Source organism: Canis aureus, chromosome 26, assembly GCF_053574225.1.
Source record: "Canis aureus isolate CA01 chromosome 26, VMU_Caureus_v.1.0, whole genome shotgun sequence".
NCBI lineage: Eukaryota > Metazoa > Chordata > Mammalia > Carnivora > Canidae > Canis > Canis aureus.
In genome coordinates, this window is record NC_135636.1 from 10,416,289 (window position 1) to 10,432,534 (window position 16,246).

The following is a 16,246-nucleotide window of genomic DNA, read 5'->3' on the forward strand; positions in this document are numbered from 1 at the left end:
GATGCTGATGCTCTGGGAGACAGGGTAACCTCTGGAACAGAATGTGGTGTGGGCTTAGGGAAACGAGAGGGCACACAGAAGGGAGACCCAAACCATGCTGGGAAGATGGTAGAGCTAGAAAAAGTGGGGTCTACAGGAATCCTGAAGGATGACTAGAATTGGCCAGGTGAAGAGGGGTGCCTGTGTGTATGGCAGGGAGGCCACAGGGGCTGGAGAGACACATATTCCAGAGAAGAAATTAAGAGATGCTAAGATCTTAGGATAAGAAAAGAGTTGTTTGTGGAGAATTAAAAGCTTACTCTAATACAAAGTTCTGGTTGTGTGGGGAAAGGACACCACACAGAGAAGCTGAAGAAGTTAGCAGGGAGACAACTGTGAAGGACAGTTTAAAATACATCCTTAGAGGACAAGGGGAATGTCACTGATATCTTCAGGCAGGTGCATGAATCAATAATCAGAAACTGCTCAGAAACAAACACTAGCTAATGCATAGCAAGTTCTAGAAGGTTTCCTATGACAATGTTAATTTATTATTAGTAACTTAATCTGAATAGTTAAATTCATGTTAGACACATTTCCACGTACCAGAAAATGACCCCCTTCACATCAACATGTGTATACATGTGTGTATGTATATGTGTATGTATATGTACATACATATACATACATACACAGAAATTTCTCTGACCAGTTACAAACTCTATTACACAAAGAATTCTTCTGGTACATATGTCTTTACTAGTCTCTGCCTAATGGGAAAATCCTGTTTTGGTAAGACTCATGATGGCTGGCAAAGCATACTCCTTGAGAGCCAAGAAGCTGGCAGATGCAAAGATTAAGCTGAAAGAGTGTGGTATCAGGGGAATGTGTGTGCATGTATCTCTTGCCAGCAGATCGAGGAGGCCGGCAAGTGGAAAACAAGAATGGTCCCAGAAAAAGAGCACAAAATACTTTTAATCAGCTAACTCTGATTTCAGCATTTAACAATAGCTTTCCATGGGAGTTAAATATTACCAGAGTAACTTGAACTTTAATTCTATACTGGGCCTATTATTTGGTCCCAAATCCATAACATGATCTTGTTAGAACAATGTGGCTAATTCTTTAAATAACGCAGAATTTCCAATTTTCTGATTTTTATTGGATTGCCATCAAAAATGTTAATTTAACATGAGGTTGATAGTAATTTTTATTAATACAAATGTTATCTACGTTTTATATAAATCTGTCATTAGCCAACTAAACTGATGATAAATATAATAATTATCTTTTTATTTAGGTCCATTTTACATTCATGTTTTGTTCACAGGTTAAAAAAACAAACCTTCACATAGTAATTGACAAATCAAAGGAATTAAGAAGCTTCTTACTGGCCGGTATCCATTTTTGGCACTTGTCACAGAAGTAGGACAGCTGCTCCTCCATCCACGACACATCTCCTTCATCACTGTTGAGGGAATCCCCACTCTGATCATGAGACAAGTCCACTGAAGCCTGGTCCTCCGATTCCACGATCAGGAGAGTCTCCCCCTCCACCTCCCCCTCCTCCAGCCCTTCTGAGGTAGATGTTCTGGTGGCTTCATCATCATGCCGGCTTATCAAACTACTCAGGTGGATGTTACTATCCATCCCTTCCTCTCACAGGTTCCAAGGTGCTTTTCACTAATAATCCTAAACTCTAGACACCAAGCTTACAAAGAGGCTTCTATCAGGATCACACAAACTGACAGAAATTCTTCAGAAGAGTGTCTGCCTGATTTACTGACTTTTAAAGCAATAATTTAGAATATATGATCCACTGTCCTTTTCTTTGGCCAAGCTTGAAAGGACTGTGACCAAAGCAAACTTGGAAGACCTCACTAAGCTATTCTCCATCCACAGTGGCACAACCACTCTCAACACTGTCCCATTAATATGTGACATTCATTTCAAGTCATGTTTTTTGAGATCCTTTTGCCAATAACATCTTCTCTCTTTCTGCTTCAAGTTGCTCAGTCAAAATAATCTGTTCTCCCAAAAGACGAATGTTTTCTTTTTTCCGATTTTGTCTCTCAATGTCTCTGATCACTCCATCGTGAAGCCTCTAAAAACGTAAGAAACAGATTTTAGTAACACCCTAAACAGGTGGTTCCCATCCTTGTGCCATTCAATCGGAATAACAGTGCTACCAAAAACCACTAAAACTTTCAGACTCCAAATGCCCAATTACTATTTCAACTTTCTGTATAAATATAAAATGTAATAAACCATCAGATTAATTTGGTAGTGTGTTCCACCAGTAGAAATGATTTCTTACATTTTAAGAAATTCCTGAACTGGACATTCAGTATAGAATTTAATGGGAAATAACATTAATTTAAAAAGAAAAAAACTGCTCCTGTGTTGAACTTTAAAAGTTTAATTGGTATTCTAGGTTTTAAAAAGACTTGGTGAGATTTACTATAGTAACTGTATGAACTACTTTCCTGTCATCAATTATTGTAGCTGAATAATAAAACATCAAAGAAAGAAAAAGAAAAGATTACAGAAACTTAAATAGTCAGGATACAAGAAAGGAAAGATCTTGGCTTCTTCTAGTGTGTAAAGAGAAGTAGTAAAAAATTATACAGAATTACTATCCAATTATATAACCGAGAGAGATGGAAAAAAATACAATGCTACTGGCAGAGGAAAAAATAAAGACCCATCAGTGATACTTTGATAAGCACTAAAGACTGGTAAAAAAATTCCAGAACATGGACCTAGCGCCTAAGGTGAGACTTTTCAAAGCAAAAATCCAGTCATTACTAATAACTACCATTTTATAGTCTTTTAGGTCACAAACTGATGTCTTTAACAGTGGCCTTGTGAGGTAGAATTAATGAGAGTGGGGTCCAGGGCCTGGGTTTTCGTTTTTTTGTTTTAAATTATTAGGTCTATTTAAAAAACTCACAGAATACCTACTTGCCAGACCTCCTTCAGACCTAGAGGTTCATTCATTATTACGGAGGAGTTGGGGAATTTAAGCGTGCTGGAACAGACAACACAACCAAAAATCAACTTTCTGGAACACCGCTCCTTGGCTAGATGTGCAAAGACATTTGCCTCCTCCCTCTCCAGTTCTTGGGTCCTGTGTTCCTTATACCATGACACACCCACCCACACACCCCACCCTGCCCCCCAAAGCGCAGGCCATCCGCTGGAATCATTCTTTCCGTACCTGCCTCTGAGAGCCTACCCTTCCTTTCTCAGACTCCAGCATATAGCTTAGGAACCTGCTTTCCTGCCACCATTTGCTATCTTCCTCCAAGTTTTAATATACGCTGATTGCCTGTGACTTCCCCTTAACGGCCTTACTAACCACCAAGAAGACCTCTTCACCATTACTCATGTACTACTCGTTTCACAGGGTTCCCGTAAGGATCAATGTCGGTGCCTGGTACGTAGTAGGCAGTCAAAAAAAATGAGAGAAAACTATGGTCATTATTTTATTTCTTGTTTCCTTGAACCTTCCAACACACCCACCATGTCAATCATCTGTTTTACTCCTTCCCAGGCAGGCTAGAGAGAAAGTCCACAGTGAATGAATGACCAGACGTAAAATAAACACAGGTTGTTCTGGTCAATCGTTTCTTCATCTGACTTCCAAATATCTTAATCTTTCTGTTCTTCCACTCTCTAGCATAGTGATACTCCACTCTGGCTGCATGTCAGAATTCTCTAGGTAGCTTTTAAAACATACCTAAGCCTCCCCCCATTCCATCTCCAAGAGATTCTGATTTAAAAGATCTGGAGAAGGTTATGTTGTAAAAACTTCCCAGGAACATGAGATGCACAGCTAGTTCAGAACCAAGGTCTCACCCACGCTACCCACACTCTGAAAATTCCTGCCTTCTCTGACCTCAGCGCTACATTGGACACACCATTCTCTGCTCCATCTCAAATTTCTTTTGATAACCCTCATTTCCTTTCACTTCTTAGAAGAGGACTCTCCTGCCTCTACTCCAAAAGCTACCCCCCTAGAAGTCATACTTTATTCCCAAATCTCTAACCTCTTTCATGCTGTCGTCATTCACCTCAATATCCCCTCCCCAAAGTTCTTACACCATCACACCTTTCTCGGATTTCCAGACTTCGGAGGAGGACAAAGACCTCTTCTGCTTCATCTCTGTATACTAAGCACACTGACCAGCTCGATGCAAGAAAAGACCGTTTACTAGTGATTCACCCCGTTCATTACTTTCACCCCGGGCGAACTCGGCTCAACCCTGACAGACGCGCTGGCCTAGGTGCCTGTGCCCAGCCAGCGTTCAGCTCTGCTGTGAATCACTGACAGACTCAGGAAGGCCGGTCCTTATCTTTGTTTCCCCACGTGCCTAGTGTGGTGCCCGACACACAGAGATCGGTCATTACACATCTGCCAGCCAGAGTAAAGAAAATATGACCTGAGAGACACAGAATGGACGGGCGGTCTACCCATCAGGAGGCCACGGCTATTTCCAGAAGGAAGGGCACGGAAAAAAGAAAATACGGAGGCTGGCATCTCTAGTTCCCAGAACAGGATTTCCATCGCAAACTGCTCCTTAAAACACCGAGGGCGGGGGGGGGGGGGCGGGGGGGGGCGGGAATCCACCAAATTACCTTGGGCAAAGGCACGGAAAGTGGATGCGGGAAGCCTCGTTAATCCTGGGATAAAATCTCACTGGCACGGAAACACATTAGGATGGCGCCTCAACCTCGGGGCTGGGGCTGGGGCTGGGGCTGGGGCGAAGCCGACCCCCGGCTGAGGGAACCCACGCAAACCCCTTCCCCGCCGCGACTCCGCAGCGGCCCGGGGGAGACGCCGCAGATGCGCGCCGCTGCAGGCTGGCGGGGGGCGCCGGGGCTCCGGGCGCGGGCCAGGACGCGGCGGCCCGGCCGCGGGGGCGAGAGCGCGGGAGGGAGAGACGAAGAGCGGCGGAGAAGCACGCGGAGACAGACCCGAGGGCCCGAGGCCGCCGCCGCCGCCGCCGCCGCCCCGCGCGGGCCCCGGAAGAGGCGGTCACGTGACACCGACCTGCCGGTCCAGCCGCTGCTTCAGATGCACGCCGGCCACGGTGGCCGCCGTCAGCACCACCGAGAGGCCCAGCACCGCCTTCGAGCTCCTCGACATCCCCGCGCCCGCCGCTGCGGCCTCCTCCTCCCCGCCGGGGGCCCGGGGCCGCGGCCGAGCTAGTCTCCGCGGGTGCGGGTGCGGGTCAGGCTCGACCGCTCGAGCGCAGAGCCCCGGCCGCCCGGTGCGCCGCCGACGTGCCAGGCGCGAGCAATCGAGAGCCGAGCGGCGTCTGCTCCGCGGAAAGCGTGCCTGCGGGCGCGGGCCTGGGACCCGACCGAGAGCCGCTCCCCCGCCCCCCTGCCCCGCCTCCTCCGAGCGCGACGCGGACCCGCGGGGCCTTCGCTCCACAGCAGCCTGGTTGCCCCTTTGGCGGGGCTGGTGCCGCCGGAGGATGTAGTTTTTGCTTGAAGATTCGTAACAAAACGTCGTAGGAACGGCCGCCTGATTTCCTCCTGGTGCTGTGCGCTGGCGGATCAGTCTCTGATTTTCCTTGAAACCTTCCTTAAAAGCCTAAAGAGCATCCGAACGGCCACGGCGCGTGTGATCTTCAGGAGGTCGCCCGTCCACCTTCGCTGCCTCAGCCCTGCGCCGGCAGGACGGGGCTCCCGATTCCCACGTTTCTCGGAAAATGAATGAATGAATGATAGGGTGCGCCATTTTCACTTTTCCTTGTGGTAGAAAGAAGTGTGGCTTTCCAGAAGCTGTGAAGTACCTGGCAGCGCAGGCAATGGAGTGTTGGAGTTAGTGGAATACTCCCGCTGGGGTCCACACGCAGCAGGCTGCTTCCTGTGGAAACAACCGTGGACGGCGTTGAGGGCCGGGGCTCGCTTAGCATCACCCGGGGCTTCTCGGTCGTTCACTGCTGTGGGGCTTCGCTATTCCAGTTTCTGTTATTCCAGCGTAAATGGCACGAGGGGATTATCACTTTTAAGAACTGTAATGAAACAAAAAAATGTAAATACTCTTTTCAAATCACATTTTGTCCATGTCATTTTTCTCAGCCAGAGAAAGATGTACCATTGAATTGGAAACCTGGGTTCCTGCCTTAATGGACTATGGAACGGGAAGCGCTTTAATTCAAGTATATTTGTATACTTTCCAAATAGAAGAAAAAAACAAAACAAACTGCATTAGACTGCTTTTTACTTGTGATGGACTCCAGGTATTTTTCTCTGTAAGCCAGTGAGCCTTCAGCAGACAGACCTACATGGCCTTAGAATTTGTCAGAATTAGATGGCCTTCCGTTCTATCGTGACTGATTTTTCAATTTGTCTTCTTGAAGTGTAGTTTTATTCTACTTTTAAAAATCATTTATATGTTAACAGTGTCAAAACGTGGATTATCTGTTTAATTATTTATGAACCTCAGCAGGATATTTTGTGTGGTCATTGTCACATAAATGACTGGTATGTGAGAAAATGACTGCAGACTCCTATATCCAAAAATCACAACAAAAAAAGACAGGAAAAGTAGGCAAGTAGCAGTAGTTATGGACTCCATGTTTGTGCCCCCTGCTGAGACTCTTAGGTTGAAATCCTAACCCCCTAGTGGGGTGGTATAGGAGATGGGGCTTTTGGGAGGTAGTTAGGTTTAGATAAGGTCATAAAGGTAGAGCCCGCAGAATGGATTAATGTCCTTATAAGAAGAGCAAGAGACTAGAGCTTGCTCTCCACCACATGAAGACATAGCGAGAAGATGGCCATCCGTAAACCAGGAAGGGCCCTCCCTGGAACCCACCCAGGCTGGCACCCTGATCTCAGACTTCCCAGCCTCCATAACGACAATTTTCTGTTGTTTAAGCTATGCAGTCTTCGGTATTTTTGTTACAGCAACCCAAGCTAAAACAGCAATGAACTGTTCCCCAAGGTCAAGTGTGGGTGTGGAATCCTGCTCCAGAGTCACATCTAACATACAAGATTCAAGACCCAGTTTTCTGTCAGAACCTTCTAGCAACTCTCCTCCAGGAGCCAGGTACTTAGTGGTCTTGAATTCCTTGCTTTCTTTTTCTCAGTGGTAAACTAGATGGAAGAGTCCTGCTTAACCATCAGAGAATCTCAGCAAGAGGTGCTCCTGAAATAATCACAGAGGTAAGGAGGGGCAGAGCTCCTACGACAAGTGAGAGGGCGTAAAATTGAGACCCACGGACCCACTGGGAGGGTTAAAGAAAATCACTTCGTAATGTTGAAGGACACTTAGGACATCAGTGTGCTGTGTGCATTTCAAAGCTGTTTATCCCTTTCTCAGCATCTCCATTCCCCCCATTCTACTCTCTCTTCTGTGACTTTGACTTTTGTAGGTTCCACATAGAAGTGAGATCAGATGGTATTTGTCTTTCTGTGTCTGGCTTATTTCACTTAGCATAATACCCTCCAGGTTCATCCATGTTGTTGAAAATGGATTCCGCCCCCCAAAAAAAGAAAAGAAAAAAAGAAAATGGATTTCCCTCTTTTTCGTGGCAGAATAATATTCCTGTGTGTGTGTGAGAGAGAGAGAGAATGACATACTCCTTATCCATTCATCTGTCAGTGGTCACAGTGTTAACATATCTTGGCTATTTTGAGTAATGTTGCAACTAACATGGGAGTACAGATAGCTCCTCAAAATCCTGATTTTATTTCCTATGGATGTATACCCCAGAAGTGCAACTGCTGAATCAAATGGTAGTTCTATTTTTAATTTCTCGAGGAATCTGCATACTGTTTTTCATAATGGCTGTACCACTTTATATTCCTACCAACAGTGTACAAGGGTTCCCTTTACTCCACATCCTCACCATTGCCAATACTTGTGACTTCTTGTCTTTCTGATGACAGCCACTCTAACAGGTGTAAGGTGATACCTCTTTGTGGTTATAATTTGTGTTTTCCTGACAATTAGTGATGTCGAGAACCTTGTCATCTACCTATTGGCCGTTTCAGTTATAAGACAAATGAGTTCTAGGGACCTTAAAGTACAGCATGCTGACTATAGTAAATAACACTGTGTTGTATACTTGAAATTTCCTTAGAGAGTAGTTCTTAAGTGTTCTCACCACACACCAAAAAGATAACCATGTGAAGTCATGGGTGTATTAAAGAGCTTGAGGCTAGCCCCGGTGGCGCAGCGGTTTCACCACCTGCAGCCTGGGGTGTGATCCTGGAGACCCGGGATCGAGTCCCACATCGGGCTCCCTGCATGGAGCCTGCTTCTCCCTCTGCCTGTGTCTCTGCCTCTCTCTCTCTGTGTCTATGAATAAATAAATAAAATCTTAAAAAAAAAAAAAGAGTTTGATTGCAGTAATTGTTTCATAATGTATAGGTATATCAAATCATCACATTGTATACTGTAAATATAAACTATTTTTATTTGTGAATTATGCCTCAATAAAGTTAGGAAGAAAATAAATTGTAGGAAAATTTTAGAATTAAAAATTTTTAAGCACCAAGGTGAAAAAATATATTATGTATACATGAAAAGAAAAGAAGTATTGATACATGCTGCAACATAGATGAACTTTGAAGCGTTGAAAACAGTATGCTAAGTAAAAGAAACATAAAAGACCAGGTATTGTATGATTCCATTTATAGGAAAGTGTCCAAATCTGTAGACATAAAGCAGATTACTGTTTGCCAAAGGCTGGGGGATTTGGGAGATAGAGAGTGTGACTGCAAATGAGTTTCCTATTGGGGATAATAATTATGTTCTAGAATTAGATCATGATGATGGGTGCACAACTCTGACTCTACTAAAACCCCTGAATTGGGCACCTTAAAAGAGTAAATTCTATGGCACATTAATTATTTCACTGAAGCTGTTCAAGTAAGTGAAAAAAGCTGTTTATAAGTATCAACTCATTTCATCTTCACAACAACTCTACAAAATAGGTGCTGTTTGCGTTCCTGTTTTACAGATGAGGAAACTGAGGCACAGAGTGGTACATAAAGCACCCAGAATCCACAGCCAGAAAGTTACAGAGCAACCTAATTGGTTTTTAATTTTATTTTCGAAGACATAAAAGATTAAATGTGCCTGGTTTAAAGTTTAAAACAGAGAACATATATCTTCTGTCAATAGATACAAGGAGAACACGTGTGTCTAGAATCTTCCAATCCTGTATTTTAGCTACTTAAAAAATAGGAGGAGAGAGCTAGGCTGGAGAGGGGGGAGAGGAAAGAGAGAGGAAGACCGGACTAGGCACCTGATGGGAGAGGGGGCAGAGAGAGAGAATGGAAGAGAACAGGGAAACTGACAGGAACTCTCCGTGGTTCTGGGACAATAGCATTCGCCTCCCTGGGATGTTCACTGGAAAATGGACTTCTGAGAAATGTGCCCCATTCATGTAGCCCCTTGGAGTTCTGTTTTTGGGTCTTCTACTCCTCCCTTTGATAAGAGAGCCTTGCAGCATCCAACAGAATATTGTTCTCAGAAGATGGACACTGTGAGCACGGCTCTGCAGGAATAAACGGTGGGGGTGGAGGGGGTGGGAAGCAGGGATTCTGGCTTCACTCAGGGGACAATCCTTTACCTTTGGGGCCTCAGTTTCCTCCTCTGTACTGTGGTGACAATGATATATCTGCTACCTCCATGGCTTTCTGACCGAGACAGTGAATTAGTATCATGGCTGCACCAAAGACAGGCATGTGGCCATAATGCAAGTTGGGGCATTCCTGCTAGGGAGCCTGAAGATGGGAACCCCTCGGCCCTGGAGGGAGGGGGCGGGCTCCTGTCACTACTACTGCTGAGAGTGGCCCCGAATCCTTGCCTCATATATTTGGGCAATATCTCTTTGTTTGTAGCTGAGTGGGCCTTTCGGTGACATCTTAGCTGGGGTGGCAGGGAGGGCTCCCACCCAGCTTGCCCAAACTATGCATTAGTTTCATCATTTCCAAATACTTGGTGTGACTGAGTTCCTTTGGATTCAAAATCCCGTCCCATTATCAGAAAAAAAAAAAAAAAAAGTTAACATTACCGTTGTTAATGGAAGAAAAGAGCTATTAGAGCCTTTATTTATTTATTTATAGCCTTTAAATATAATTTCGACTGCTGTAAATTTGTAAATCGTTGTTAAAAAAATAATGACTTTAACTGACATTACCACATGTTGGCAAAGACCTGGAACGGCTGGAACGCTCTGTACTCCTGTGGGTTGGAAGCACTTCAACTATCTCTGCTGGAGCTGAACAGATGTGAACGCCATGACCCAGCATCTTCATCCCCAGATATAGGCTCAACGGAACCGCATACACATGTGCACCAAAAGACAGGGGCACAAGCATATCTGTATAAATTACACTTCCAGAAGTCTGCATGGTGGTTACCCTCCTGGGAGGGCAGAGGGAGTATCTGCTGTGAGAAGCATGTGTGGGGCTTCTGGGATGCTGATATCATTCTTTAAAAAAAAAAAAAAAAAGATTTTATTTATTTATTTATTTATTTATTTATTTATTTATTTATTTATTTATTCATGAGAGACACAGAGGGAAAGAGGCATAGACACAGGCAGAGGGAGAAGCAGGCTCCCTGCGGGGAGCCCAATGCAGGACTCAATCCCGGAATCCCAGGATCATGACCTGAGCCAAAGGCAGATGCTAAACTACTGAGCCACTCAGGTGCCCCGGTATCATTCTGTTTCTTCATCTGCTTGTGGTACTGGGAGTTCATGAAAATTAATCAAGTGGCACATAGATTTTACTATATGACCTACTTCTATACAAGTCTTACATAAAAGTACGAAATGATAGAAAAAATGGCTTTATGTCTTATCATCGTTGCTTCTTGTGCCAAGGAAATTTTTTTCTCGTAACTATCAAGAACAGAAAAGATTATCATTTAAAATGTCTTAATCAGGATTTATGTGCAGACGTTTTTTCATTTCCTTATTTTTATTTTTTTAAGGCTTATTTATTTTTTAGTAATCTCTACACCCAACATGGGGCTTGAGTTCATGACCCTGAGATCAAGAGTCACACACCCTCTTCTGACTGAGCCAGCCAGCCACCCCTCTGTGCAGGTTTAAACATAAAAATTGGTATAAAAACGACACAGAGAAACAAGCTATAGTTTCATTTAAAAACAACAACAAAAAAATAAAAATAAAAATAAAAACAACAACAACAACACAGAGTTGTTATCAGGAAATTTTACATGGATTCAATATTTAAATCTGCCCCAACATTTTGTTTTCATTTTTCTTCTCATAGAATACCATAGATTTTTTGTTTTTATTTTTATAAGAATATATATAAAGACTATGTAAATAATTATTATCTGTGAGGTTGCATTTAAGAGTCCCATGCTCTACAAACTGAGCTAGCCAGGCTCCCTTCCATGAAGCTCTGTTTAGAATTATCCAAGCTCCCTCAAGTTGATCCCAGTGCGCTATGCAAATATCCCTTTTTTATGTATATCAGGATGGGACAAAGATTTGGAAACATGGCTAGTTTAGTACAGTTTGTTTCGTGGACCAGAATGTCTGAACCTCATGTCTCTGCCTTTCTTCTAGTGTCCTGGTATCCTGAGCTCACATGAGCTCCCACCTCTCACAACTTTCGACTGACCCAGATATGACCAGAGTGACCACTGCTCTCTATTCCTCTCACCATAGAAGGACAACGGTGCTCCATTCACAATTCCTGTCCCTTCAATGTTAGTTTTGATTGAAAAAAGGGGGCTAGTGATGATATTAAAACAGGAAGCCTCAGAAGTATATCTGCTCAAACTCAGGTGTACTGGAGCCTGTGGGTTTCAGGATACTCTACCCTCGCTGGGTTTTCAACCCTTGACGTCCCTTTGAGATTGATTGCTTGCATGATAATTCTTCCTATGTAAAATCACTGGGAGACACAACAACTGCCATCAGAGTGAGCTTGATTTCTAACACAAAAATATAAATCTGACCTCCTTAAAGACCTCTCACTGGCTCTGCATTCCTAGGGGATGAAGCCCCACACTGCCTTCTACCCTCCCCTCTGGCCTCTTCTAAGAAAGAGGGGGCATCAAAAAGAAGTATAGTTGCAAATCAGGGGGTTGGAGAAGAACCAAGAAATGCAAACAAAGTTGGGGAGGGGAGTACAATCATCTCCCTATATTTGAACAATGTGGTCACATAATGCTTGTTCCACCTTAATTCATACAAGGGCGAGATTTGAAAAAAAAAAAATGCCTTCACCACTCAGTGTGTAATTTGGCTCGTGTTTTGTGGGCTTGAATCGGGGCCAGGTCTTTGCAGCTATTATGGGAAAGCCAGGTTTCCAAGTCACTTCTGTTTTAGGGACTATTAATCATCAGTCCTCTAGTGGGAAGTGTTCACAGGAAGACATAGGTATAAAGTGGGATAGATGGGTGGGCACAAATGTAACATGCGAGGCTGGACACCTAAGGCAATGAATGAGAAGGTTGTATGGGGCAGGGCTCTGATAGAGAAAGGAGGCAGCCAGGGGCTGATTTGTTTAGGAAGAAGGTGGAGGCTGTCAGCTGAATTGGTACCAGCATCTGATTTTGGGGTCAATGTTCCAGTCTCAGCACCAAATGACTGTAGAAACATCACATCACATGATACCCCATAAAGCACCCTTAGAACTATTTAAAAAGCAAACGTGGAGTCCTGCCTCGAGTATGGCCCTGTAGTGGGCTTTAACAGGCAGTGTTTATAATAGGGCCCGATCTTCTTCAGATTTAACTTCTAAAGTCAGCCCTCAGCATGGAAAGCATGGAAAGCAAAAATCACCATTGAAAGTGCCCTTGAAAATCCCTTAGGAGGGAATATGTTGGAGACAATAGACTTCATTTCAATAAGCCCAACCCAGTGTTTCCTCTAGCACTGAAACTGATTGCTGTGAATTCAGTAAAGGAGCTGTTTTAATTTATTTGGAATTCTGTGTAGGAGATTTGTCTCTTCTCTCCCATTTAGTAACATATTCAATCATTTATTTATATCAGTATGGATTCACACACATATTTATTTTACACTTTGAGCCATAACGCAGCATCACCTTATCTTGTGGCTCAAATTATTCCAGTTTTGACCACTGAGAGCTCCTTCAGCTGGCTCCTGTACTCGTGACACATCCCTACCAATGTGGGTTTTCCTTTTTTTTACACTTGCTTACTTTCTGGCACAAGATGCTCCAGCATTGGGCAGCCCGGGTGGCTCAGGGGTTTAGCGCTGCCTTCAGCCCAGGGCGGGATCCTGGAGACCTGGGATGGAGTCCCACGTCGGGCTCCCTGCATGGAGCCTGCTTCTCCCTCTGCCTGTGTCTCTGTCTCTCTCTCTCTCTGTGTCTCTCATGAATAAATAAATAAAATATTTTTTAAAAAAGATGCTCCAGAATCATTTGTTGAAAAGACTCCCCTTTCCCCCAATTTCACCCAGCATCATTTGTTATGAATTATTATTAAAATTCACACCCTTATTAAAAATTGACCATACATGTGAGGGGTTACTCCTGGGGTCTCTATTCCATCCCATTGGTCTGTATGTCTGTCTTAATGTCAGACGGAACAATACTGTTTTGTTACTGTAGGTTTATAAGTTTTGAAATCAAATCTGAATCCTCCAACTTTGATATTTTTCAAGATTGCTTTGGCAATTTGTGGTCCCTTGAGATTGCATAGGGATATTAGAACTGGCTTTTCTATTTCTGCAAGGAGTACCAGTTGGATTTTGGTAAGGATTGCATAGGATCTGTAAATCACGTAGGGGAATATTGTCACCATCAGTGCTAAGTCTTTCAATTCATCAGGAAATCTTTTTCCATTGGTTTCTCTCTTTCTGTAATTTGAGGGGGGGGTAATATTTTGCATTTCCAATGTACAAGTCTTTCTTCTCCTTTGTTAAATTCATTCCTAAGTATTTTATTACTTTTGATGCTGTTTTAAACAGAATTGTTTTCTTAATTCCTTTCTTGGATTGTTCATTTTTCATGTATAGAATTGCAGCGAGCAGTGCCCAGGTGACCCATTCAGTTAAGCGTTCGACTAAGCGTTCGACTCCTGCTTTTGGCTCAGGTCATGAACTTGGGATCTTGAGATCAAGCCCTGCATGGGGCTCTGTGCTCAGTGGGGAGTCTGCTTGAGACTCCCTTCCTCTCCCTCTGCCCCTCCCCCACACTCATGCTTTCTCTCTCTCTCAAATAAATAAATTTTTTTTAAAAATGCACATGATTTTTTTTTAAATTTGTATTTATTTATGATAGTCACACAGAGAGAGAGAGAGAGGCAGAGACATAGGCAGAGGGAGAAGCAGGCTTCATGCTCCGGGAGCCCGACGTGGGATTCGATCCCGGGTCTCCAGGATCGCGCCCTGGGCCAAAGGCAGGCACCAAACTGCTGCGCCACCCAGGGATCCCTAAAAATGCACATGATTTTTTACATTGATCTTGTATCTGCGACTTTGCAGAATTTATTAGCTCTGTTTTATTGTGTATAACTTCTACAGAAGGGTCTGCATATAAAAGTATGTTATATGTGAATAGAAATCATTTCACTTCTTCCTTTCCAATGTAGGTGACTTTTCTTGTTCTTGCCTGGTTGCCCTGGCTAGGACTTCAGTATCATGTTGAGTAGAAGTGGCAAAAAGGCATCCTTGTCTTGTCCTGGATCTTAGGGGAAAACTTTTAGTCTTTTACCATTGCGGGTGATGTTAGCTATTGGTTTTTCATACATGGCCTTTATCTTGTTGAGGAAGCTTCCTTCCGTTCCTAGTTTATTAAGTGTGGTTTTCTTTTTTTATTAAAAAGTGTGTTAAATTTTGTCAAATTTTTTTTTGTATCAACTGACATAATCATGTGGGTTCCTCCTCCATTCTATTAATGTGATGTGTTATACTGATTGATTTTCGTGTATTGAACCAGGCTTGCATTCCAGAAATAAATCCTACTTGGTCAAGATGGATAATCTTTTTTTAATATGTTGCTGAATTTGGTTTGCTGGTATGTTTTCTTTAACATATCCAACTTTTTATTTGCATGGCTAAGTATCATTTGTACTCAGTTTGCTAGTATTTTATTGGGGATTTTTGCATCAATTTTCATCAGGGATATTGGTCTGTAAATTTCTTTTCTTTTCTTTTTTTCTTTTTACGCCTGTAAATTTCTTTTCTTATAGTGTCTTTGCTTTTGGTATCAGGGTAACACTGGTCTCATAGAATGAGTGAGATAGTATTCCCTCTTCTTCAATTTTTAAAAGAGTCGGGGAAGGATTAGTGTTCATTCTTTAAATATCTGGTAAAATTCATCAGTGAAGTCATCTGACCCAGGACCTTACTTTGTTGGGAGTTTTTGATTAGTGGTTCAATCTCAATAATATAGATATATTCAGATTTTCTATTTCTTCATGATTTAGTTTTGTTAGATTGTTTCCAGAAATTTGTCCATTTCCTCTAGGTTATCCTGTCTACTGGCATATAAACATTCATAATATTCTCTTACAATCATTTTTATATCCACAAAATTTGTAATAATGTCCACACTTCCATTTATGATTCTGATGATTTGAGTCTTTTATATCCTTTCTTCCCAGTCAATTGAACTAAAAGTTTGTTTAGGGGCTCCTGTCCAGCTCAGGTGGTGGAGCATGCAACTCTCAACTCAGGGTTGTAAGTTTAAGCCCCACATTGAGGGTAGAGATTACTTAAAATAAAATAGATATTTTTATTTATTTATTTTTTAAGATTTATTTATTTATGATAGACATAGAGAGAGAGAGAGGCAGAGACACAGGAGGAGGGAGAAGCAGGCTCCATGCCGGGAGCCCGACGTGGGACTCGATCCCGGGGCTCCAGGATCATGCCCTGGGCCAAAGGCAGGCGCCAAACCGCTGGGCCACTCAGAGATCCCCTAGATATTTTTTAAAGTTTGTTTACTTCATTGATTTTTTTTGAAGAAATTTTAGTTTTAGTGGTTTTTTTTCCTGTTTCTTTCTATTGTTTTTCTATTCTCTATTTCATTTCTATCTCTGCTTTAATCTTTATTATTTTCTTCTTTCTGCTAGATTTGAGTTTAGTTTGCTCTCCTTTTCAGTGTAGGTTAGGTTATTGATCTGAGATATGTGTTCTTTTTCAATGTATGCGTTTATCACTATAAATTTCCCTCTTAGCACTGCTTTCACTGAATCCCATACATTTTGGTATGTTGTGTCTTTGTTTTCATTTGTCTCAAGGTATTTTCTAATTTTCCTTGTCATTATTCCTTTGAT

General features: G+C 42.8%; 3 protein-coding genes across 4 annotated transcripts in view; 1 reads left to right on the plus strand and 2 right to left on the minus strand.

Moving 5' to 3' along the window:
• The window catches only part of KAT14 (lysine acetyltransferase 14), a 35,256-nt gene extending 33,627 nt beyond the window's left edge, over positions 1-1,629 (minus strand). Inside the window, exon 1 of the mRNA XM_077872077.1 lies at positions 1,371-1,629. Within this exon, the coding sequence (XP_077728203.1) occupies positions 1,371-1,629 (259 nt within the window). The remainder of the gene's footprint in view (positions 1-1,370) is intronic.
• Positions 1,630-1,933: 304 nt separating this feature from the next.
• PET117 (PET117 cytochrome c oxidase chaperone) lies at positions 1,934-5,241 on the minus strand. 2 transcript variants are annotated; one of them, XM_077872082.1, is made up of 2 exons: positions 5,036-5,241; positions 1,934-2,083 (listed from the first exon to the last, which is right to left on the minus strand). In XM_077872082.1, the coding sequence occupies exons 1-2, from the start codon at positions 5,129-5,131 to the stop codon at positions 1,934-1,936; spliced, it is 246 nt and encodes an 81-aa protein (XP_077728208.1). In that variant the 5' UTR covers positions 5,132-5,241. The 2 variants fall into 2 exon arrangements, 1 of the variants encoding a protein (XP_077728208.1); XR_013364771.1 differs by lacking the exon at positions 5,036-5,241 and adding an exon at positions 4,621-5,023 and having other exon boundaries at positions 1,946-2,083.
• Positions 5,242-5,267: 26 nt separating this feature from the next.
• Positions 5,268-16,246, plus strand: part of OVOL2 (ovo like zinc finger 2) — a 78,103-nt gene continuing 67,124 nt past the window's right edge. Inside the window, exon 1 of the mRNA XM_077872079.1 lies at positions 5,268-7,045. The gene's annotated coding sequence lies outside the window, so the exon portion shown is untranslated. The remainder of the gene's footprint in view (positions 7,046-16,246) is intronic.

Excerpts from the sequence above, each read along its gene's own strand:
- PET117 (XM_077872082.1), bottom strand. The coding sequence starts at position 5,131 with ATGTCGAGGAGCTCGAAGGCGGTGCTGGGCCTCTCGGTGGTGCTGACG. Across the intron at positions 2,084-5,035 it reads AGCAGCGGCTGGACCGGCAG|AGGCTTCACGATGGAGTGAT; the intron begins GTCGGTGTCACG and ends TTACGTTTTTAG.